We start from the raw sequence: 26,189 nt of genomic DNA on the forward strand, positions 1-26,189 counted from the left end.
GCGCTTTTCAGGGATGAGCTAGGTGAACTGTTCAGAGTTTGAAGCATTTCACTTAAAGCAAACTGAGATGTTTACTATTGCTCCTAATTTCTTAAATTCTTATAAATTCTTTAAGAATCTTGTTTCTTAATGCCTTTAGTTCTCTAAAGACAGCCAAGGGACTACTTTCCAGCCACGTTTTCCACGACTCTCTTGTCCTTCATTTTAGCTATTCTCCTTAGCCATGTGGTCAGGTATCAGCTTCGTGGCTAATCATATTCAGGAAAGAAGAAACCATATATTGAAGGCCTGTTCTTGCCAGATTTTTCCACAGACATTACCTCATTTAATTTCACAAAAAACAATCTTGTGAACTATGCTTTATCACAAACTCGAGTGTAATAGACCAGGCAGGAAATGTAAATGGTTAAGTAGGCTAGGTGATTTTTCAAGATAAGACTTTTATATGAAGCTCCAATTTTTAAAAACTGGCAACTAGAACAAACGAATGAATGAATGAACAAAACCACTGTGGTAGATTGCAAAAAAATGCCCATGATTCGCAATTTCCTCCCATCTTTGTATGCATGTCCCTTTGGAATGTGACTTTGCTGCTTCTCCCATCAAGAGATGGAGTCTTTTTTAACCTTCAATCTTACTTTGGCTAATAGCAAACATGACCCAAGAGTTTTGAAAAGTGCTTGTGCCTTAAGATTTATCCATTTGTTGCTACTTGAGACCACCATGCAAAGAAGCTGGGCTAACCTCCTTGAGAATCAGTAACCACATGGAGAGAGAAGTTCAGGCAATAGCCCAGCACTAACTGTCAGATGTGTGAATGAGGCAATCTGACTTCCAGCTGACTGTAGACACATGAGTGATCCCAGGTGAGACCAGCAGAATCACCAGCTAAACCTACCTCAACTGCTGACCCACAGAATTGTGAACAAACAAAATGATGTATTTTATGCTAAGTTTTGGGGTAGTTCATTAAGCAGTGATAGATAACTGATAACTTATGTCAAACAACATGCATGCAGGTTTGAAATGGTTATGGGCTGCTGGTTCAGACTCTCTGCTTTAGATAAATGGGTCTAAGCAACTTCCAGAGGAACTTCCCCAAGCTCCAGCATACTGTGGCCGCAACAGAATGATTTGCCTGTGTATAGATGTTAGCACAGAGGGCCACACCAAAGGGGCCAGGTTGATAGAAACAAGTGACAGGTTGGTAGCAAACTGTGTGGATTGATACCTGTGGACCACGTAGCTTATAGGACATCTTAGCATATGTCAGCATAGACAGATGACATTGTGGTATTATATAAGCTTCTCTGGAATTTATGTGCAGACCTAGGAGGAAAGGGGGTATTAGATCATAGCTTTACAGAGGCTGCTATTTTATTTCCTGTAGTATGCAGACTCAAAAGTAAATTAAAGTCAAAAGCGAATTCAAGAAAAATATTTCTTGTAACTGAGTTTCTGAGTACATTGGGTCTTGAATCTCTATTGATCTTGAAAGTTAGTTTTTCGTGGTTAAAAAAAATGAATTGGAGTCAATAAGAGAAAGGAAAAGTTTTACTGCTTTGTTTTCCCATAAACTTCCTACTGAATCAGCTCTGAAGGAAGATTTATGAGGTATTTCAGTTCTAAGGTGTGAAAGATTTCCTAAAGAGAAAGAGAGTGGTAAGAGATCTTTGACTGGTTAAAAATTACTTTGAAGGGCTTGAAAATATTTAAAATTGAGTAAACCTGTCACCAAACTTTAGAGATTTCTCCTAAATGGATTAACTATTTCCTGTCTTTTTCTGTTTTTATAACAATGATTCAAAAACAAACAAATGAACAAACAAACAAGTATTTGCTTTGTAACTACTATGTGCCAGGTACTGTGCTAAATACACACAGGAGATAAGAGAATAAATAAAACACAAGGACAGATAGGTCTGATTGATTTTCCATTTTAATTAATGTAATCACAACTTCTTTAGTTTACAATTGTTGAGGACCTACTATGTGCCAGACACTGTGAGATGTAGAGACAAAGATAACTAAGACTCAGTCCCCTTCTCTAGTAGGGCACTGTACTACAGAAGACTGACTGATAAATGGGCTATTACAACACAGTGCCATATGTGCTATGACAAGAAGAGCCCACGTTGCTATGGGAGGGATTAGGGGCCACCTAGCCCTGACTAAGAAGGGATGGCTTCCCAAAGATTATATCTGAGCCAAGTCATATAGAATAAGAGATGGATAGGGCCCATGTACTTCTTGGAGGGGATATTTGAACTCATCCAGTTGAAAGACCACTGATTCACAGCAAGAAAAGTGGAAAACATGACATCCAGGAAGCTGGGGATTATTACAGGTAACGTGAAGGAGGGTGTGACAGGTTTACAGAGCAACCATTCTAGAATGGATTTAGAGGTTAGAGGACTCCAGGACAGATGCCACCAAGAAAAAGATGGAACTGATAGATTACCTGATAAACTTTATGGTACTGAGCAAGATTTTACACACTTGTACCTTGGGGGCTTCTTTCTTCACCATTACTTATTGATGACCTTGGTAAAGCTTAATGGTTAGCCTGCTGAGAAAACAGATGTGGTAGTTGATTGAAAAAAAAAATCCATGTATACGTGGATCTGTGCAGTTCAAACCTGTGTTATTCAAGGGCCAACAGTATAAAATCTTGGTCCTATCCCATACACATAGAAATGGGGCGAGAGTTGGGTGGGGAGAGCAAGTAAGTCCTGGGAACTGCATTTTAAAGAAGCACTTCAGAGCATTTTTATGCACTTTTGAGTTTGAATGCTATTGCTTTAAGTATGTAAATGGAGGTGCTGATTAATTGTAACTGGAAGTCAGAGCCCTTTCCTCCTTTATGGAGCAGCTTTGGCAGACTCCAGATCCAATTTTGCATCAAGCATACTGTGGAATATTTGAGGCTCAGGGTTCTCCTAAGGGCTAGATTTCCTGGGACCCTCCCTCTCCTACCACAGCGATTTAACTCCGTCTTGGGACTACAGAGAAATGAATTTTTTATTTTTCTTCTTCCTTCCCCTAAACAGTACCTTCCTTTGAATTTTAACAGTTATTAATGCAGACAGCTTGTCAAGACCTTCAATCTTAAAATAGGTGCTACCTGTGCTTTAAAATTTTCAATTAAACCAAAATTAAATAAATGTACAAGGGCCTACCTATCTAGGTTGGGTACTACAGCACACACTATTGAAATTAAGACTCAAAAGCTCTGATTATGACAGCAATAAAGGTCTCTTCATTTCAGTCTGATGGCTCAGCACATCAGTTCCATGCCATCATTTTCAGAATGGACAGAAAAACAGCAGTGTCAAGGCACTTGGATTATGTCATGGATGCCTCAATTTCGGTGACTTCTGAGAACCCAAGATAAAGCTGATATGGATCAACCCCTTTGGGAGCAGCTCTTCTTAGAGCATTCAGGTGAAGAGACCAACCCAAATATTTTCTAACTAAGGGTTCGCTACCTGAAGGACAGATGACTGGCTATATGACGTCACTTCTGGTTGCCTCCACAATGAGTAAGAATGTTGGTTAGACATTTAAGTCACAACAGAAAAAAAAACTTTATCGTTAGCAACTTGTTCCAACAAGAAAGTTAAGAAAATTAGATTCGATTAACATTTTTTAGAATGTATTTTGCTGTTTACACTTATTATCTAAAAGCAATTTTTATGAGGTCTCAGGAAGTCTCAGCAAAAATTATGCTTCGAAATATTCTTTTTGAAGAACTCTTGGCTAATATTCATTTTGGCAAATACTTCATTTTGTTGCTACTAATATTGCAATAAGCTTACCTTAAATTATTTAAAAAATTTTTCTTAGAAAACTATAATTCAAGGAGTTAAGCCTGACAGCAAGAAGAAATAGAGTTGGGGAGTAATGTTAATTTTTCAAGGTTGACCCTGAAGCCATCGGGGCTACTTTTATTTTATTTTTTAAGAGGGGAGAAAATAAATTAGGGCAGATTTTTTTTTTTTTTTTAAATTAAGGGAAAGAAAGAGGAAGAGGAGAAGCAAGGAGTTATTGATTTATTATTTAAAAGAGGACTACAAAGAGCTTAGTTGGTTTAAGTCTTTGTTCTGCATTCAGTTTCCACTTCCTAACAGCACAGCCTCTGTTACAACACACTTGTGCCAAATTCTACATACAGATCCTGATTTGCATAGCTCTCTTTTATGTCAAAGAAGAAATCAGGACTAAGTCTTGTGGGGGAGGATGCGAAGAAAGACTGGAGAATATTCTAGCTGATGAAAAGTGCTTTAAACATTCTTTTCGAATTCCCAAGACTGCCTTTCTAAAATCACTCTCTAACATTCTTATTTTAACACCCCCTTTCAGCATACCTTGATTTCCAAAGTACTTCTGAAATTTAATTAAAATGGAATAAAAAGTGAATATAGTATTTTTCCGTCTAGTTTTAAAACGAGAAGCTGAAACTTTGTATTTATTACTATTATATTTTAATATGGAGCAAAATCAGGAGTGCGGAGACCTGCAGCAGAGCCGGAGACAGGATACGGGTGAAAAGGTGTTAAATAAGGGAGCAAATTACAGATCTTGGAAACTAGATTTATATATTAAAAGAATGAGGACAGAGAATTAAATAAGCAAAACAATGGGCAAAAAAAAAAAAAAAAAGATGAACGATTATGCATATACACCCCTCCAAATTTTGGATTATGAAATCTAAGAATCCTAGTCCATAATTCATGTAAATATGTTGCTGTGGAACTTATTTTTACCTCTCTCCATAAATACATTGTTGACACAAAGAATGATATTCTTAGTTTATGGACTACAGTTAAAAGACATTTCAGGAGGTGGGTTTGCCTTCAAAAAAATAAAATCTGAACAGGCTATAAATCTTTCTTACTGCCCTTGTGCAGGTCTTAGATGTCACCCTATTCCCAAACAGAAAACACTGAGAGACTGCAGACAGCTGTAACCTAAAGACTGAAGGATTTAGAGAGCTGTCAATTTCTTGCAGAATTCTTTTCTGGTACTGCTGTTCTCTATGTATTATTAATCTATTTAGATTTAACTCTAGCCATTAGTCCACCTCTTCCAGCCACTGAACCATTTGTAAAGGAGAGGAGAGGGAACAAGGGTTGCTATTATTAGGCATCCTATGTGTGATGAGGGTGGAGACAATTAAATAACACCATTTTGCTTCTGTGAAAATGACAGAGATTGTTTAGGGTGGACGACTCAGGGCTGGTTAACATAACCTTTCCCCTCAAGAAGGTAAAACAACAGAGATACGTTTTTGAAGTACTTAATTAAGCCTTCAGCAAGGAGTGTGGGAAAATTACAGACCCATAAAAACCATCTAGTTCTAGGCAAGAGTAAATTTTCTCTGCAGCACTCTGTCCCTGCTCATTTACTGCATCATTGTGACGACATCTCATATTTCCACAAGGCTTTTACATAATCTATAAACAGGGACGGAAAGGTGAGGAACAGAGAGAATGAGGACAAAGTTTGGACTTCCAATGCTGTTACTTCCTTTCAGTTTTCCAGTAAAGGGTGAGGCTGAAGGGTAACATTTTAAGATGATTTTGTTAAAAGGCTGAGACATTAATAATTGACATAGCAAGAAGAAAGCTGTGAAAAACAGCCACTGCTTGCTCACTCTTCCAACGGTTGAGTGTAATTCAGTCATAATGAAGGCTCTTTAATGTTCCTCCCCCAAATCTTTTCCGATCAGAAAACCCCGGAATCTGTAAGGTAAGAAAGATAATCACATTAAATATCAAGTAGGCAGAGTTCAAATGCCAATAACCTTTAATTTATTTTCTTTAAAATGTTGGTCTGTTGGTCCTTAACTGCCATTCTGTGGTTTTACTAAGAAAACCACAGCAGATTAAATAATAAAAATAAATTCTACCAAAATGGAAAACATTTGCCAATAAATTGGTGACAGCTGTCATCTCAGAGGAGATAAAGGTGAATCTTATAATATTCATCTATTGAACTTTTATATAAATCCTTTGCACTGTGATAGACTTTGGATTCTCAAGCACGTGATTTTCTTTTATTATTTTATAATGTAACCTTATCCCTGGATTTTTTCATCTTTTGGATCCTTATTTTCCCTAGATGTGATTTTCTTTTGTAATTAACAGAGAAAAATCAGATGCTTGTGCCTATACTTTACTTTAAACCACTTCTGAAAATAAATCTGGAAATCACCTCCCTCCAAATTTACGAATCCATTTTATCAATCAAAGATAGATACCAACCTGATTGCTGTCTCTTAAAAAGTATCTCTTCTCTATGACCTGTGAGAAACGAAGATTTTAAGGATTTAGCACACATATCTGGAAAAAGTGGCTAACAGCAATGACCACTAATGGGACTAAAAGGCATGTATCCATAATCCATAATATAAAAAAGCAAAGCACTTGCCTACTACAATACTACAGCTATTCCTTAGAGAGGAGTCTGTGTAATTTAATGAACCGTCACATCCCTCTAGTAAACACAGTGATAAATTGTGTAGGGCCTCAAAGGAGACGGATGACACAACAACAAAAGCAGTCAATTAGCTTCTTTTTATGGACTTAATCTGCACCCTTAATTCACAACTGTCTGTATTTGGTCAGTAGGAGAAACAAAGTAAAGCAGTGGATATATTTGCATAAATCCATCATTATAATCGAAAAGAAGCCCTCAAACTACATACCCTAATGTAGTGAGTTTTAAGAGCTCCATGTTTTCAGATGATGAAATACATTTTTAAAAAATAATGAATTTAGTTCAATACTTGAGAAACTGTAATGGTTGCAGAGGCAGTACTGTTTTTCTTTAAACAGAGCTATTGTGATTAAGAAAAGTTAATCAGATAAGAATACAGATTAGCTGGAGATGAACTCTAAGACACTGGAGTCTAGAATTACGAAAATAAGAACTCCAAATAAGCACTGAACAACTTCTTCCAGGCCCCTGACAGTTTGCTCTCACTGGCCTGAAAGCTAAATCATTCGGGTTTTTTCTATCTTTGAGACTATGGCTAGGTCACTTTTAGCTACAGGAGACCCAGGGTAAGGTTGCATTCACTGGCCCCCAAAGTAGAAAAGCTGGTTCATGATTAACATATATCTCAAAACATTCCCATAGAAACCAAGAAGGGACTGGTTCTCTTTCTTCTCTCCAGAGCAGGACAGGAAAATCCTATCATTTTAGGGTGGGGGAGGAATTACTACCAGCCAAGGGAGTCTGAAGGAAGAATCAGATTCTGTCCTGGAAAATAAATCTTTATGTTAAATTTGCACAGACATGATGCATAAATTTTCACAGATATGATGTATACGATGTACAGATACCATGTATAAATTTTCACAGATATGATGTGAAATTTAGCTGCCAAGTCCCTTGGTTTCAGGCAACCACCTCAGTCTGGAGGTCTGATGAAGCACAATCCTTTCGTTGTGATTTAGGCAACAAAGACAGAAGTTACCTTTTCGCTTTTGCTCCTAATTTCCTATTCTCAACTTGCAATGTTCTCTTACTAAATTTTGCTCTCTTATTAAAACCAATTAAGTTCCCTCTAACTTTTTTTTTCAATAAAGTCTTGCCTGAAAACTTGGGTCATACTAGTCTATAACCCATTGTTTCTCAAGGATATAATTTATTACATTTAACATTTTAATTTCAAAATTAATAAATTATTTAAAAATTTAAACAATATATTGTGGGAACTTTCCATGTTAAACAAAGATCTATAAGATGTTGCCCTTAGGGAACAGAATTTTGTATCAGATGGGAACCAGGGATCTAAACTCAATAGAAAGCTCTTACAGTTTAAGTTTGAAAACAATGTGGACAGAAAATGTGGTTCACTGCAGTGCATCCTATCTAGAAAATACTAATATTTGTACAGCACACTGGGGTAAATGGAAGAAGCTGTCAATCACCCAGCCGCAGGGGCTCTGGCTGCTCTGAGAGCTGAAGGGAATCAATATCTAGGCACACCTGTACTCCACTTGCAACATACTGATTGAGAATTCTGCAATGAAGCAAAATTTCCCAGTGAACTAATATTAAATAGGGAGGGTTGTGGGGCTTATCTTATGCTAACATATTGGATAGAGAGCCAAATATCAGAACCCTAAATTGCTAAAAGAAAAATGTTTCACAAAGAGCCATAAGGAGAGAAATGTTTTTCTTGGGAGATTACACTTAAAAGGAAATATAATACATAAATTAATCTTTTTCAATAACACAAACAGAAATACGTCATATTTTATTTTACTACATAATGTCAGCATTGGGCAAACAACTTAAACTTGGTCAACACTATGTGCAATGCAGCTGTATGGCCTTGTGAAGGAAAGACAAACAGTGCCCTACTTTACCAGTATGCTGAGTCATTCTACATGTTCATCTCACTTCAGGGCAATAAGATGATGCTAGCAAGAGTCAATATTTGGAATGCAAAGGTTTCTTACAGGAAAACAATAGAAAAGATGAAAAAGTAAGTTATGTTTAAATGGAAAATATTAATAGCTGGGAGAGCAAAAAGAATGCAGCTTTAAGTAGAATCTCCTCAGTTCAGTGTCTTGGAGTTAAAGGGTACAAAAAGAGCTAGAAAATAGGGAAACATAAATTGTTTTAAGGAGGGGAATTAAGTATTTAAAAAAAAAAAACATTTAAATTCAGTTGCTTTCATTCTTTGCTTAGAAAACACTGGTGATAGAATAAATACGTCAGCAGGCCTTAGCAATTATACCAACAGATAAGAGAGATCAAAACAAATATTATTCAGCTTGTGAAGTTCAGGATGAAGGAATAAAAAGACAAAGCATTGTACAAAGAATTTAAACCCTCATAATATATAAATTAAGTTTAAAAATAACTTAATTGAAGCCATTACCTTATCAAAAAACCTACTGAGCTTGACAGCATTGGAAGAACCTGCAGCTAAGTACCGTGGATTTGTGCAATCCTAGAAAATAAAACATAAGATCCACAATTAAAAGTTAGAAAACCTAAGCTCTTTGTTGGTTATTACTGTTCCAGTTGTACATTTCTATAGTAAAATATTAGGCATAATACTCTCACAAAATATTCATGTAATTTTCAAATTATGATGCATAAAGCAAAGAGGAAAGTGTTAAAGGAAGGTAAGGCCACTTTTTGTTATTTAAGCAGTTTTAGAGGACACTGAACCAACATATTCATCATCAAATAATTCATAAAGGAAGACAGGATTGCTAATATCTTACTAATAAAACCAAGATACTAATCAAGTGACCCACCTGTATTTACCCTAAAAAGCAGAAATAAAGCTATTAAAAACAATCAACATTTCACTTTTTAGTACCAGGTACTCATCAGTGCTCGACTAATTAAATTCTATTCAGTTCATAAAAATACTAGGAAGCATGAAAATAAAGAGTTAAGAGGAGCAAAGAACAAAAAGAACAGTTGCCATGGAGTTCTCATTCATTGAGTACAAGGTCATACACCTCTGGACAGGCCATAAAGACAATAATAAACAATAGACATATTTTTTGGTAATAATAAACACTGTTTATTATTATTAAATATCATTAAGTGTTATTATTTCACAATAATTAAAGAAATAATAATGAACAACAGATATGTTACTATTAAATAGATTTTTTAAAAATAGGAAAAAAATGGGGCCCAGAAGAGACAAAACATTCTGGAGCATTAAATCATTTTAATGACTAGCAAAGTCCTTAAAAGCTTACTATCCTTTTACTAAAATTCGACTGTCCTGTTGCCTTTGCTTGTCATTGACTTGCCATCTCAAGAGACAGAGTACTTTGATTTTTACCTCACATGCCATCTAAGATCAAACTATGAGGATATCATGTAGGCTCCTTTGCAAGATATTTGTCTTTCAGTTGTCTGTGTCCCTTGGGAAATGACTGAAATTATTGGCATTGCACTTATTGTTTCATAATCTTTAAGCCTACATGATTCCAAAGAATTTTATTAAGTCACCTATTTTGTCCATATATAACATTTCAAGGCTCATATTTTTAATTTTGGCCAGAAACTATAATACATTTTCCAAAACCACACACACACACACACATACACACACAAAGCGACAACAAATCTTTCAAAGATCACAGAATACTAAAAAAAATCAGAGGTCTCTGAAGGTAACAAACTCTGAATCAAAATATCTGTCTCAACATTTCTAGAGTGTATGACATTAAATCTTTAAAGTGGAGCTCGCTTATAAAATAGGGATAACAATACTCATCTCATAGGATTTTTGTGAAAATTAAATGAGATAATGCATGTCTGGCACATAACAGGTACTGAAATATTAGTTTCCCTTTCTCTTCATTCTGAGAAAATGCTATCAGACTGAATTTTCAGACACAAAGCACCTAACAGAAAAGATAATTCCACATATGGATTAAACAGACTGAAACATCATTGTGCAAGCTATTGTATTTGAAATGTTTGAACACATTTATACAGCAGTTGGGGCATATGAGAGGCAAACCTTAGATGGCCCTATGTTAGATATGTCTTACAAAATGGATATTGATTACATAGTCATCAGAATGTCAAAAGACTTCAGAGATAATTCCAAATAGTGCTAAAGTATTAAATACAAAAAGTAAATCAAGCAGCAAGCAAAACCTCCCCCAAACTGAATTTTAAGGCTCCACAATTTCAGGTTGACCAGGCTAGAGAAAACCTATGATTTTAAGATAAGAATTTTAAAGCCGAAAGAGCCATCTGTTATAGATCATGGCCGAGGGCAAAGCTTGAAAATTAATAGCTCTAAATAGCTTGTCTAAGCTTGGGAAAGAAATATTAACTAGGGAAGATGCTTCAATATGATTACTTTGAAGTAAACACGTAACAGAGAAAATCTGTACTAGACACAATAAGCCTAACAGGATTTAAAAAACAAATAATCTATGTAAACACTTTGCCTTTTTTTCCAGGCACAAGATGATAACTCTGATTCCATCTCTGATGTACACATTTATGTTATAGTCTTACTTTTCTATAGTTTAAGGTAAATTCATATAGTAACCAAAGATGCTAGCACTATTTTACATTAGTGTTTTATTTGAGACTTATATTTACTTGCTGTCTTTTTGACTGCTACCTTCCTTTTGAAACTCTTACCCAATTTTCCTCCTCATTTTTAATTCTTTGCATATTCAAGAACCCCTTGTCGTTTCTGTTTTCTTGAAGCAAATAAACTGATAAAAAGCCTACAGTATGTTGTATATGAACTCTGTGGAGACCCTGTGTGCCAAAGTACCACCACTTGAGTATCTTTACATCGTGTTAACAATTGGCCTTGCCTTTGTAAGTTAAGTAGGAAAAATATATATCTGGCCATTAGAACCAGAGACATTCCAAAACATATCAAAAGTAATTACTGGAACAGAGTAAGTACATTTAATGGTAAATGTCCCTTTGGAAATAATGTTCCACTGAAGTAATCTCAGCACTTCTTCAAGAAGGATATTATATATTTTAAGTAGCAGAAATCCTCTGGAATATCATGGTCCAGTGCTGACTTCCTGGGACATTTATGGTGGCAGCTGAAAAAAATAAGGCGCTTCCACTGCGAAGTAGAACATAAAAAACAATGGAATGGCAAGACAGAAGCTGACTTAGTTATGGGGGTAGAAGTTATGGTTCAACCTCAGATATGGGGTTGAACCAAGCAGTGTTCACAAATGCTGATTCACAGAGTAAGGGCATCAGAATCATCTGAATCACTGTTAAAATTAGAGTTCTGGTCTTCCAGCCAGACCTTATGAATAAAAAGCTCCTGCCCTGGGTCAGTTATTAAAAAAATTTGCACAGGTACTGTTGGTAATATGAATATGCAGTCAAGTTTGGGTAACTGTTAATCTAGGTGATTTCTAAGAGTTCTTTCAGCTCCAAGATTCTAAATGTTCTGAAGGACAATTAAGTGGAAAATAGGTTTAATTGTACAGCATAGACTCTGAAGTCAGAGTGCCTCCTTTGACCTGTGTAACCTTGGCCCAGTCACCTCCCTTTGCTTCTGGTCTTCATTTTTGAAATAAGGACAATAATAGTATCTACCTTATAGGGATGATGTGAAGATGATGCATGTGAGATAAAGTATGTAAAGCACTAGAACAGTGCTTGGCACATAAATGCTGAATATATGGTAGCCATTAGTATTATTAAACCACCACTATCACCACACATCTGAATGCCAATGTACTGTATATGCTGCAGAAGTCCTGCTTGAGCAATAACATGAACCACGATTGAAGCTGCTGGCCAGGAACCTTCTCTGGACAACACTAACTGGTTCATCTGAATACTTTTCTTAGCCTTTTTTGCACTGACTTCTAATTGAGCTAAATATCTCAGGAAGGGATTCGATCTTCTGTATACACGGAAGTTTATATAAACTAATGCTTATGAAGCACTCCTAGTTTACAGTTTGTAATTTTCTCACTTGTCTATTTGTTTGCCCTTTAAGGTAAACTCTGTAGTATAAGAAACTAAGAGGCTTTTCTAAAGCAAGAATAAACAAGGTACCATATCAAGTAACCTTTCTTTGTCACTTTAATTTGATATTTTGACTTTGGTGTAATTTTTAAAAATCTTTTCAAAAAAAGCCCTCAATTTACATTAGTCATAGAACAAAGTTTGAACATTCCAAAAGATCAGCATACAAGGAGGCTGAAGTGACTATGCCCATCTGATAGTCTATGTTGATTTCAATTTTCACCACATTTTGGACCAGAACTCAAATAACCTGATTTCAAGTATAAAGCTTCTTTTGTGAAAACATGACTTGTGAAGTCTCCAGTTTTGCTTCCACCTGCTAATAATACAAACATGCATTAGTGAAAATACACACCAAATTAATCTCTTCTGCATTGAAATCCTCAGCCAGAAAAGCAGTCCTAGTTAAAACTTCATGGCGCCTGGTTTCATGAATCTGGTCCAGTTTAGTCCCTATTACCAACAGCGGGATATGGTTATCAGCAAATTGTTCCTGGTCATAATCCCTGTGATAAATAATGAAAAAGTGAATAGAATTTACCTTTCTGATGTAGATGTGCAATATTTAAATGCAAATCGCTTATACTATTTTACTGATATCTCACTGACTCTTGCTCACCCATTACTTATAATCTACTTTTCTCCTAATTTCTCCCATCTACTTGTTTATTTATCAATAATCCATCCTTACCATCTATAGAGTTCCAACTATTCATCTAACTATTCAAAATTTGTCCCCATGAGTCTTTATAGACTACTTGAATAACTGAGTGCCCACCAGATATACCAAGGTAGTCTAACTTGACTTTTCCCAAAGCTCTGTCTTCTAAGGCTCAGGAATTTTTCTGTGTAGATGCAGAGTGGATTCAAACCTCAGTGGGGAGAAGACTCAGTAACCTAGCATGGCATTCAAGCCTTGTGCCAGAGGGGAAAATGACAAGCTTCTGAATACATTCAGGGGTATGCATAAGCTCTATATCTACCATACATACTTCTGTCTATGAATAATAAAAAAAAATTAGATAGTTTAGGAAAATAGAAAATAGAGATGCTGAAGGCCAGAATAAATCGACAGGTGATGGATGCTACAGCCTAGGGAAAGATGGATTCAGCGCATGGAAAGGGAAGGAAACAGCTGAAATGTAAAATGAATAGTAAAAGGAAATAATTAAATATCAAACAGTTTATGACAGAGTATAGGCAATACAAATCCTTAGGGTTAGTAGCCCTGGGTCACTGGATATTATAATTCTTTTTTTTCATTTCTAACCAAAGGACAGAGTGATATTCCTTCTATTACTAAGAGGAACACAGAGCCTGATGTTATTGAATTAATTTAAATTCTATTCATATATGAGAAATAAAAGATTTGGATTCTGATATAAGCTCCATTTGCAACAGTCAGCAAAATCTGGTTGCAAACACCTTATGACAGTAAATCAATATTGCATAATCCAATGAATACGACCCAGTTGAGCATGGCTTTTCTTCTTTTGACATTTCTTTCTCTTCAAATAATCTAAATTGGCGTGTGTGTGCACGCAAAATTATCAGACCTTTTTGCCCTTCACAATAATCTACTGCTCAGCCTTGGAATGCAACTGTTTTGAACTATGTAACCTCCCATTTCATAAAAATATTATCATTCTATTTATTGTATCAAAGCCAATAATAACTTGAGTTCAAGGCCTTTGATTCTTCTTACCAATAACAACACTGATTTAGGAGAAATGGTCTAAAACTAAAATTTGCTTTATTAGAGAATAAAGTGTTGAGAGTGTTCTCCTTTAGGACTATTTCTTTTTCCTATACTCACTAACTCTGGGTCACATACAAATTTTTGCATATAGCTTATCATCATCTTTGATATATATATATATACGTGTCTGTCATATATATATATGTGTGTGTGTCACCTGTAGTCTTACATAATCTCTTGCACATCAACATATATATTACACATGTAATACAACATGTGTTGCACATGTGTTACGTGTTAATATATGTATTATACATGTAACATAACATATATATGTTGCCATATACATATAATTTGGTCTTTTATTTCTCTTTTTAGCTTTCTTTTTTTCTCCCTTTCATTAAATCTTACATCCAGTTTGAATTTGGCAAAATAAAAAAAAAAAACTTGCATCTTACAGACCACTATATTTAACTACCATTTAGAGTAGATTTAAGATTCAGAGAAACAAATTTAACAGATACTACAGGCATACAATCAGCAAAATCCAGAATACAGGAAACTCTATAGGACAAACAAGCCATCTTCTTTCACAAATAAACTGCTAGAGGAAAAAAAAAAAAAATAACAAAAGGAAGTGGAAGTTAAGATGAAAAGAAACAAGAAACCAAACATGATGAGTGAAACTTATTTAGACACTGTTTTGAATAAACCAACATTTATGAGACATTTGGGGAAATTAAAATAATATTTGATATTAAAGAATTATTATTAAATTTAAAGTGTGACAATTATATTTCAGTATGTTCAGAGTCCTTAACTTTTAAAGTTACACACTGAAGTACTGTATCTGTAAGTGAAATGACATGTCTAGGATTTGCTTCAAAAATTAAATGGAGAGACACACTGTGTTCATAGATAGAAAGATGCAACAAAAATTCTCCCCAATTTGATCCATAAGTTTAATTCAATTCCAATCAAATCCAAGCTGAATTTTTATAGATATGGACAAGCTGATTTTAATTTTCAATGAATTAAAATAGCTAAACAATTTTGAAAAGGAATAAAATGGAAGAAATCACATTGCTTAATTTTAAGACTTACTATAATGCTACAATAATCAACACAGTGTAGTATTTGAAGGGACAGGCACACAAACCAATGGAACGGAATTAGGGAGTCTAGAAATAGACCCATATAAATACGGCCAAATGATTTTTTGCAAAGGAATTAAAGCAATTCAATGGAAAAAGGATAATCTTGTCAACAAATAGTGTTGGAATAATTGTACATTTATATGAAAAAGTCTTAACCAAAACCTCACATATTAGAACTCGAAAAAAAAAAAAATCACAGATCTAAAAGTAAACCTAAAACTATAAAACTTCTAAAAGAAACATAGAAGAAAGCCTGCATGTATGTTCTGGGACTAGGCAGAGAGTTCTTAGATATACCAAAAGTATAATACATAAAAGAAAAAAATGAGAAATCAGACTTTATCAAAATGAAAAACTACTGCTTTGTGACAGACACTATTAGGAGAATAAAAAGGCAGTCTACAGACTGGGAGAGAGTATCTGCCACTCAAACATCTCAAAAAATGTTATTTTGGAGGGTATAATCCTGTGATTGCTATAACATTTCAAACCAACCGTGAAGTCATCAGAGCTTACCCATTTGTTACCAAGACTCCAGTCAGCACCAAATCCCTGTTGAGAGCTTCCCGTGACCAACGATGCAAGTTTTGGGATGACTTCTTATTTGTTAAGTCGTGTACTAAAATAATACCTAAAATAATCAGAAAAAAGAAGGTCAATACTATAACAATTCTTCGTTTCAGAATTGGCAAAGTGAGGCTTAGTAAATATAAGCATTACATTGCTAAGGAACCTAGCATTCTAATATGACTAACAAACTCAGACACAATTATTTTAAAATTTCCTTTATAAATGTTTACAAGTAATTGTCTACAAATTAACTACAAAATTTTCTTTGTCTAATTTTTTTTTTAATTCCACAAGGGTTGACAAAAAATGTCATTAAATTTTTAGAATGTCTTTTCTTTTTTTCTTCATTCAACACTTAATGTATGCCTACTCTGCCTGATCTTAACTGCAGAATCACCTCATCGATACAAAGAATCAAAACTCCTTCAAGCATATAAGAAATTATATGCATTCAAAACTTAATGGCTTTTGTACTATAAATAGCACTGTCATAAACATCATAATACACATATTACTTATATTCATTAAGATATTAAATAAAATGTAATAAAATAGTATTGACTTAATTTGATACAATTGTTATTCTTTAGCTGACAAATTGTTTTCTTGTAGATCAACTAGGACTTCCTAATCTACTCAGAAGTCTAATCTTTTAGTTCTTTGAGAGATTTAGTTAAAAGAGCAAAATAAATATGCCACTAGAAGGAGGTAGGAAGAGAGTCAAGAAATATGAATAGTAGAAAATAGACTGACTTCTGAGATATTGAGGAAAATAAAATGTAATGAGGCTTAGAAATATAATTAAACAGAATCAGTTAAGATCCTAGACAGAATGGTAAAGCAGGTAATTATTACAATATGATATAGACATTAAGAAAGCTTTAATGTCTAGTGGAATTTAGGGTATCTTGTGGTCAAAAAACTACAGGTTTTCAAACTCCCAACCCTTTCTTTCATATATTACTCAGATTCTGCTGTGAAGAGAAGACATAACACTGATGATTCCTCCATCTTCAAGATATGAAATATGTCAACTTGAAAAAGGGCAGAAGAGTTTGAATTTGGCTCTAGTTTTTAGACATCTGTGCAACAAAGGAGCTCGTGCACGTTCATTTGTTCAAGCTGGCTCAGATAAATCTGTATCTCTCCTGATACCTGGAATAGAGGTCTGACAGTTGCCCCCATATCCAACTGCACTCACTCTACTTTCCTCAATGAGGTATTCCATTAGCCATCAGGGACAGGACAGAAGACAGATTTTTAAAAAAAGGAATAAAGAGCTACCATTAAAGAATATAGCTAACATTTATTCATCATTTACGTGCTACCTATTATACTTTGCATGTGTTATCTAATTTGATTTTCAAAACAGTCCTATGAGGTAAGAATTACCTTCATTTAACAAATGTGGCAATTGAGGCGAAGAGAGGTTGAGTAACTTGCCCTAGGTCACATGGTAAATGGCATAGCCAGAATGTGAACTCAGGTAATCCGACAGTAAAAGACTGAAGAAAAGCAGAATAAAGTCTCGCTTCAGGGCAGAGGAGTGGCAGATATTTCTCCTTTCCCTATCTCTGAGGTATAAATATCACAAAATTATGGGTGAGACTTTGGTTGGGAGAATGAAAGGATAACAAAGGCCTAGGTGACATATATGATGGGCAGGGAGGAGTTTATGTTTTGAGGAACTCTATTTAAGACTTTTGAGATTTTAAAGGCATTTCAGCACTCTTTTCCCTTATTCTCCCTCTTTCGTTTGGGCTGAGAGTTCTTGCTTTGTATACTATGGGCTAGGAGGGCCACGGTGGGGCGCAAGGAAAGAAGTTAGGATGGTAACTGAACAGAATATATTCTAATCTTAAGAGAGAGAGGTAGAGACACTTTAAAAGTTTCCTTTGGGGATTACCAGGCTAGTTCACCTCTGTGGAAAGAAGATAGGGTATTGAGAAAAGAAAGTTATTGCTAAGAATAAAGACTGTGCATTTGAACCAAGTGATCTTTTTGTGGTTTCTCAGGAATCTAAGGATGACACATGCAGTAAAGAACCTTGAATATTTCTACCGAGAGAAATATTCTAGAGTTAGGGTGAAAAAACTTAAAAATTTGTTTATGTATCAGAGATTTTTTTTTAACGTTAAGAAAAAGAAATATATCTTAGTCTCATCTGTAAAACTAAATTAGAATACATGCAATTATTTCAGTAATATTCAAGGAAGAGACAAATCATTAATGAATAGTAGGTATAGAAAAAGATAATCAACTAAATGGATTTAGATGGATTTCTTCTTCAGTATTTAATAAGTTCATGACCCATAATTCCATAAAGTTTCAAGGATATGAATGGTCTTTATTATTTATTTATAATTTTTATCTTTACATTTATTTTGCTCTTAACTTTTTCTCAAAAAGATCTAAACAAAAGTTCAAAAGTGTTATATATCCAAACTTCTCTTAACCGTATCAGATTAATATTAACTTTGACAAGTCATTTGGCTGATAAAATCCAAGTTGATCATTTGATTCTAGGTCTAAACCAGGTTTCTTTTCTTTCTCTCCTTTTCTCTACATAGTTGCCTAATACGATACCATACTTCTCTGTTTTTCTCATTTTTATATATTCTATTAATATACATAATTTTCATGTATTTTCTTGCATGAAAAAGTCATGTATTAATACCACCATCTTAAAACTGTTTTGTTTCATTTAATGAATGTTTTGTTTCTTCAATTAGATTGGGACACTTTCTGATAGAATTCTGAGCTAAATGGGACATAAGTGTGAACTGACACAATTCATCCTGTATTCTATTGTATGTATCCAATGCTAAGAACCATCTCTACTTCTTTTTTTATAATATTCACAACAGTTTATGATATAGGGAGATAAAATATTGAAAGAAGACAATAAGGAATGAAGAAGGTACTAAATAACTGCAATGCTTACCTAATATTGAATGAAATCTAAACATAGTATAAATGAGGTGCTATTAATAGCTAAGCATATATCAGGAGGAAAGGAGTGAAATGCCAAATCTCTGGTACATCAATCAAAGACAAATTGAAATTATATTTCACAGTAAAAAGAGGTTTAAAAAATGAATTTAAAAAAGAGAAGAAAACTCTATAAGTCAATCACATGTGTCAGTGGTTTAGTCTCTTGACACAGAGTAGGCACTCTATCTGTGAATTGCAATTATGTCCTCTATTACGTGCCTCCATCTGGAAATTTGCTCCAGGTATTTGAACATCTACAACTGAATAAAATTTCTGGACCCCTAAAAACTCCTTTAGGCAGCTCTTTGTAATTAATTACATAGGACTCTAAGGACAGATAAAAGAAATCTCTATCTCTGTGACATTTGGCTTAGACTATGGGATTCCTAAAGGTCCCTATTGTACTTATTCAACTGACTAGAGAAACAGCACTCTCAGGGACAGTGTTTTGAAAGTTCCATATTTTATGTTAAGTACCCAAAATACAATTTTATTTCTCAATATTTAGTTTACAAAAAATATAAATAGAAACACTTAGACAAAGCAAATATTTAATGTTTTGAGTTACATGGTTAGAATTTAGACACACAAACTGTAATGTGATACCCAGATTTAAATGAAGAGTTGTGAGTAATTAGCTCATTCTTAAATTAAGACGAGTCTAGTATCCCACAGCATTCCATATCAGATGATCTGTACTCAGATCATTAATCAACAGTAGAATAAAAAAATGCTTTACCATTTACAGAGTTGTAGAATACTGCTCTTGTGCTTTTCACACTGCTGGCACTGCCCACAGAACCTCCAACATCCCATAATTCTATATAGTAGGTCTTCTCTTCTGGGGTTCCTTCTTTGTAGTCATGAACCTAACAAATCAATCCATCAAAATAATTATTATAGCCACTTAGAAAACTGGTAAGCTCCCTCATTTCAGTTTAGAGCACTGGATATTCCATATCAGCATCTTACCCTCTGACATCTCTGATCACCATCTCCTATTTTTCAAGCTTCCTCCCTCTAATACCCCAACTGTAACAGGAATTTTTGACTCCACAGAACCTTATATGTAGTTAACTGATCCTAATACCTTCCACAGCTCCCCCTTCCACTTCCAAATCCTCCCTTCCTAAGTTAGCATAAATTCCATGATTTGTCATTAGTCACCCCTTTGCCCCTCTCTTACACTTATTCACCCGACAAAATTCCAACCCTGATTATCTCCGCCTTTTCCCTGATTCCATGTCTACAACCCAGCTAGCTGAATGTGAAGCTCAGAAAAATACATATTCAAGTGGACTGAATTCATTTTAAACTCAAGTGTAACTTAGGAGCTGTCCTTCAATCAGTTCCATAGTCCATTTCCTCTTTTCCTCTCTTAGATAATAACTATTTCACACTTTCTTCTCTTTTTCATATTTCCAATATCTCTTCGTATCCTCAAACACAGCTAATAACCTTGCTTCCTGTGATGGAAGCAATCAGAAGAGAACTTCCACAACCTGTTCTTCCCATAATTATCTAACTCCCTGCATCTGTGCCCATATAATTTACTTTCCCTCCAGCTTTTATAGATAGGCTGTCTGTGTTCCTAAAGCCAAATCCACCTCTTATGCATGAGATCCCACCGCCTCTTTCTTATTTCTTCCCTCTCTTCTCTCCTAAAAAGATAAAAATCATCAAATTTTCCCTTTCACTGGATAATTCCCACCAGCATATAAACATGCCATAATTTTTCCTATTTTAGAAAACAATAACTTTCTCTTGATTTATGTACCTCCTCTAGCTACCCTGCTGATTCTGTCCTTTTTTTTTTTTTTTACAGCAAAAGCCCTCCAGAGAGTTGTATATTCTCAACTTTCTCTAATTCTTTTTCCTTGTATTTTCTTTTGAATTCATTCCTGTCACACTTTTGCCCCAATCACCCCACTAAATTATTCCTAATCAAGGTTACCAATAGCTTCCGTATTGCTAAATCCAGTGATTAATAAACAGTTTTCATCTTACTCTATCATCTGATACAACTAATCACTCCTCTGCTTTGCAATGCTTTCTTCACTTCGCCTTCTGGTTTTCTTTCCACCTCACCAGCTATTCCTTTTCAGTCTCCATTTCGGTTGTCCTTTTCTCTAACTTTAATCATTGGAGTGTCCTAAGGTTTAGTTCTTAGATAGCTTTTCTTCTCTGTTAACACTTGCTCTACTTGCTCTCTTGGTCATTCCATCTAATTTTCTGATTTTAAATGTCATCACTACGTTGATGAATTCCAAATTTATACCTATCCTAGACCTAAAGTTAATTTCTTTAACTTCAGAGTACCCATATCCACCAGAATACAATTTGGATGTCTAACAGGTACCTCAAATATAACTTCTAAAAATAATTTTCTACTCCCAAAACTATTCTTCTCCCAGTTTTCTTTGTCTCTGTAAAAGGCAATTTCATTTTTTCCAGTTATTTGAAGGGCAAAAAACTTAACAGTGATCCGTAATTCCTTTCATACTGCAGATCTGATTTTTCTGCAAATCCTGTTGCTTTTGCCTTAAAAACATATCCAGGGTTCGATACCCAGTAGGTATGCAATATAAGTACTAAATGCACAAATGAATGAATGAATATAGAGGTTACTCTATACAGAATATAGAGGCTAATTGCTTCTTCCTTTCCAATGATCTTGTTTTGCTTTCAGGCATATATATATATATATATATATATATATATATATATATATATATATATATATATATATATATTTACCTTTATATATATATATTTTAAAAAACCTTCACTATTCCCTTCTATTCTGCACCCATTTGCTCCTTTATTTAACCTCTAAACTTTGTGACAACTTGATCTGAACCTTTGTCTTTATTTCCTCTCTGCCTACTCACATCATTTGGTTTCTGCCACTAACTTTGCATTACAGTTTCAAATGTCAGCACTGAATTCACCATCACCAAATTCATTTTTTTCACTCAGTCTTTATGTTTCTATAGTATTTCATACTAAAAATCAATCCCTCCTTCATGAAACTCTCATCTCTCTTTGCTCTGTGTATATCATCATCTTGGCTATCCTCCTACCTTTCGATCAATCTTTCTTTGACTTCTGTTTCACCTTTGACTCTCTATATATACCCCAAAGTTCTTCATCAGCTCTTCTCTTTCTAAATTTTCATTTTTGTAAACTTTATCAGCTCTCATGGTTCAGGATCATGTCTATACAGATGATTCCAACTCAGAATTCTCTCAAGCTTTAGCACTTCATTTTTAAATGCTTTCTGGATAGTCTCGGTTGGGTAACTCAAATCTCTCTTCATCATATCTAAAACTGAATTTATTACCATTTCCTTCTCTTTCACCTGTAATATATATCCCCCTTCTTGGGGAACAGTCCATTATTTCATTGCCCAGGCCACCTATTCGATCATTAACGCTCAGTATAATTTTTCACTCTTCACAAGTACCTCACTTTGTCTTGAACTTACTGTGATGATGAAAATGTGCAATATAGTAACCACTAGCAGTATGTGACTACTGAGCAGTTGAAATGTGGCTGTTTAACTGAGAAACTAAGTTTTTAATTTCAGTTAAATTAAATTTAAAGTGCCACATGAGTCTAGTAGTTACTGTATTTAACAGCATTAGAATATTTTTTCTTACTACCATTCTGGAACAAGAGGCAGTGCAGAGTAGTGATTAAGAGCTCAGGCTCTTGAATCAGACTGTCTGGGTTTGAATCCCAACTCTATCACTTACTAGCAATGTGATCTTGGAAAAGTCATTTAACATCTCTGTGCCTCAGCTGCTTCACTATCATATAGGGACACTAACAGTACCTATTTTGAAGGGTTGTTGTGAGAATTAAAGGAATTAGTATGTAAAATAGGTGCCTAGTATAACTAAAGTGTTAGCCATCATTCATTATTATTATCTTAAAGATCATTTAATATATAAACTTTGTCCAACCTGGTAGATCCTACCTCATATTCTTAGTGAGGCTAGAAACTGCTTTAAAAAAAAATTTCTCCCCATGCCTGCACATTGTTATGCTGCCCAAAGAGGAATTCGATAAATATTGATTGTATGCAATGTATAAATTAGGGTTAAAATCCCATTAAAGTGAACTAGAAATGACAAATCAATTTCCTTATTTATAATTTGTGAAAAGACTAAGTTCTGTAAGTCTTGCTTTAATAAGTAAGAGTATCCATGCGTTTATGTCAGTCCCATTAGACTTGGGGCAACAAAATTAGAAGACAGGAATGAAGAATAACACAAAATAAAACTTTCTCCCTTCAGGTCTGTTATGAACACCTCTACACTGCATCCTAAATCCAAAATGTTAATTACTGAATACATACATTAAGCTCATTAGCTTCACTCAGTACTTGAAATTAAACAATTACATATCACCTTTGTCAAAGCTATTTTTAGTTGGCTCTTTACAAATGTGAAATGAGCTAAATGAAGCAACTGTTTCTAAGAGTATTCATGGGTCTATACTGATTCTGGAGAAGCTCTCTCACAGGTGTCAATAACAAAGAAGCTGTAATTACGATATAAAAGCTGCTACAAAAGAAAGTGTTCTTCCAAGCTATTTAGGTAAAGGCTTTATCAGATTTAATCATTCTCGCTAGAGGGAAGAAATGTTCACTTTATTATAATAAGTCAAAGTGATTTCCATATCTATGACAACTTTCCTTAAGTAAAAATGCCTTTTACTTATGTTGTCACTCAAGAAATGCATTCCTCTCAAAGATGGAAGACAGAGATCAATCAGCCCACAATGAAGAGTAATAAAAGCAAGGTCACTTTCAGTCCCACATGCTCCATTCTTCTACAATGTGTAATTCAGGCCAGATTGGCTTTAAAGGAGTCTATCAGTACCACACTCATTCCAGTAAAGTCAGTCACATTACATGACATTTGTCTTTGATAATTGCAGCCTTTACTCCAGTGTTACTTGGAACTATGCGGGGAGTTAAAAAACCTGCAGTATAGCATAAGCTAACTCAAGGGAACTCCAACTTAATTTTTTCCAAAAGCAGAGGTTTCTAAAGGGAAATGCTACTGTAACTTCTAAAATTAGGTCAGAGTATTGAGATTTAACTAATCTCATGTTGGTCTGCTCTCTGGGACTTGCATAGAATCACTCCTTGCAGACACAACCAACTCTCCACATTCATATACAGTGACTGTTGTGAGAAAGTTTCTTTTGGAAATTTTGCCATCAGCTACACTCAAGGCATTTTAGATCCTATTATCCTCAGTTACCATACATTTTGGGTCCATAATTGGTTTCTCATATTCTCATCCTGTTGCAGGATACTTGGACAGAGAAACGGGACACTGAGGCAATAAGCAGGAAGTAGCGTTTATTGGTACCTGCACCGGATTAGCGGATTCACAAAGGCTGAGCCTGGATTGCAGTGGGGCTTTTTCTTTTATACACATCTTATACTTCCTCATTTTCTTTCTACATAAGGAATCTGTATTTTGATTGGCGGCGGGCTGTAAGGGGAGTGACTAACCAGGGCTGGTGGTCTGTGCCAAGTCAGCTGTGACATTGAAAAGTCCCTTACCTATTATGGGAAGGGAAGTGAGCTTGGCCTCTGCTACCACAATCCCCAAACTGCTTTTTGTTTCCCTTACCCACCATAAAACACCCAATTCTTTCCTTTCTTTCAGTCTTTCCACTTTTCTCCTAGAACCCTACTCCATAGTTACAAAATTCCAAAATATTTTTATCCCCAACTTCATTGTATTAACTGATGCCAGCCTCTACTCTGAACACACAACTTCTGCTGCTCTCTGAGATAGATGTTCACTCTTCCTCATTCTAATTAACCTTGGAACTGAAATATATGAAATGCCTGGCTTACTCTCCAAAGCTACTTCCAGTACATTATTCCTCTGCCCGTATATAAAAAACCTGTACTCTTTAGAGGCTTTGTACCATCCAGCTATACTCTCTTCCCTTTCCCCTTGCCTTCTTACCTACTAGCTTTCTGCCAGCAGTGGATTCATAATCTTACCCCTCTGCTCTAAGTCTTGTCATTAACCACTTACATATCCACTGGAAAACTGATTCTACATCATATGCAGAGTTCCTCAAAATAATATTCACTTACACCAGAATCATCTCAGGTGCTTCTTAAAAGGCAGATTCCTGAACATTGTATATAATTGAATCAGAATATCTGGGGGGCAAAGTCCAAGAGTCAAATTAAAAGACTATGACTGTCAGACTGGTTATCAAAACACAATTTAACTAGTCATCAAAATTACAGCTAAACTACAGAACAACCATCATTAAGAACCATCTGAAGTCTGCCTGAACAGCAATCCTATAACTAAGGATATATAAAAGTCTCCTTGAGACTGGTAGGAGGGGCGGAGATTTGAGAATGGCTAGTCCCACACCCACAAGTGGCAGTTTAAAACAGGGAGTGATACCTCTGTGGCAGAGGTCCCCCCTGAGGGTGAGGGGTTCCAGCTCTACAATAGGCTCCCCTGCCTGAGGTTCCAGTGCTGGAAAGAGAAGTCTCTATAACTTCTGGCTGTGAAAACCAGCAGAGATTGTGGCTGAGTGAGATGGAAGGCTGCTGGCATTCCTCTTAAAGGGCCTGTGCAGGATATACTCACCTACAGACTCACTTACTCTGAACTCCAGTGCTAGGCAGGAGCTCAAAAACTGTCAGGGGCATGGAACGAGGAAATGAATTATCTGGCTTCAGGGCATGGGCTGGAGGGGTAGGTTTCCCCTAGACAAAAATGCTGGCAAAAGCCACTGTTCCTTTGTTGAGCCCTCCCCAACCCTGCTTGCAGGCATAGATGCATGCCATTTGCCCTGCCCTGGTGATTCTGAGACTCGGCCCCATCTAACTTGCAGGCCCACCCAAGCAGCCTCCAGTGGTATTTCCATACAAATGGCCTGTTTTGGCTCATGCTGTGGACTTTCTAAAAATCTCTCAAAGATTCAAAACCCCAAACAAGTAGCATCTGGCTTTAGTATGCTAGGCACCTCTTGCTAAGCAGTCCCAAGCCTGGGACTATCAGCAGCCGGTCTTGGTTTACAGTTTTGCCTCTCCCAGGTACCTCCAGGCCCAGCACAAGTGGCAATCATCTGCAGATTACTCTGTAGCTCATACAAAGTGGCCCTAGGCAGGGCACAGGCAAAGCACAGGCAGTAGCTGACCCTGGCCTACACCAGAGTCCCCCTCCCCTCCCCCTCAAGAG

General features: G+C 35.5%; 1 protein-coding gene across 1 annotated transcript in view; it reads right to left on the reverse strand.

The window, feature by feature from the left end:
- Nucleotides 1-1,921: 1,921 nt before the first annotated feature.
- RABL3 (RAB, member of RAS oncogene family like 3) overlaps nt 1,922-26,189 on the reverse strand; it is a 36,420-nt gene continuing 12,152 nt past the window's right edge. The window contains exons 3-8 of the mRNA XM_039843136.1: nt 19,688-19,817; nt 15,901-16,015; nt 12,884-13,034; nt 8,900-8,971; nt 6,267-6,305; nt 1,922-5,744 (exon numbers count right to left, since the gene is read on the reverse strand). Coding sequence (XP_039699070.1) covers nt 5,679-5,744; nt 6,267-6,305; nt 8,900-8,971; nt 12,884-13,034; nt 15,901-16,015; nt 19,688-19,817 — 573 coding nt within the window. The 3' untranslated portion in view covers nt 1,922-5,678. The remainder of the gene's footprint in view (nt 5,745-6,266; nt 6,306-8,899; nt 8,972-12,883; nt 13,035-15,900; nt 16,016-19,687; nt 19,818-26,189) is intronic.

Source organism: Pteropus medius, unplaced genomic scaffold, assembly GCF_902729225.1.
Source record: "Pteropus medius unplaced genomic scaffold, Ma_sr-lr_union100, whole genome shotgun sequence".
NCBI classification, from domain to species: domain Eukaryota; kingdom Metazoa; phylum Chordata; class Mammalia; order Chiroptera; family Pteropodidae; genus Pteropus; species Pteropus medius.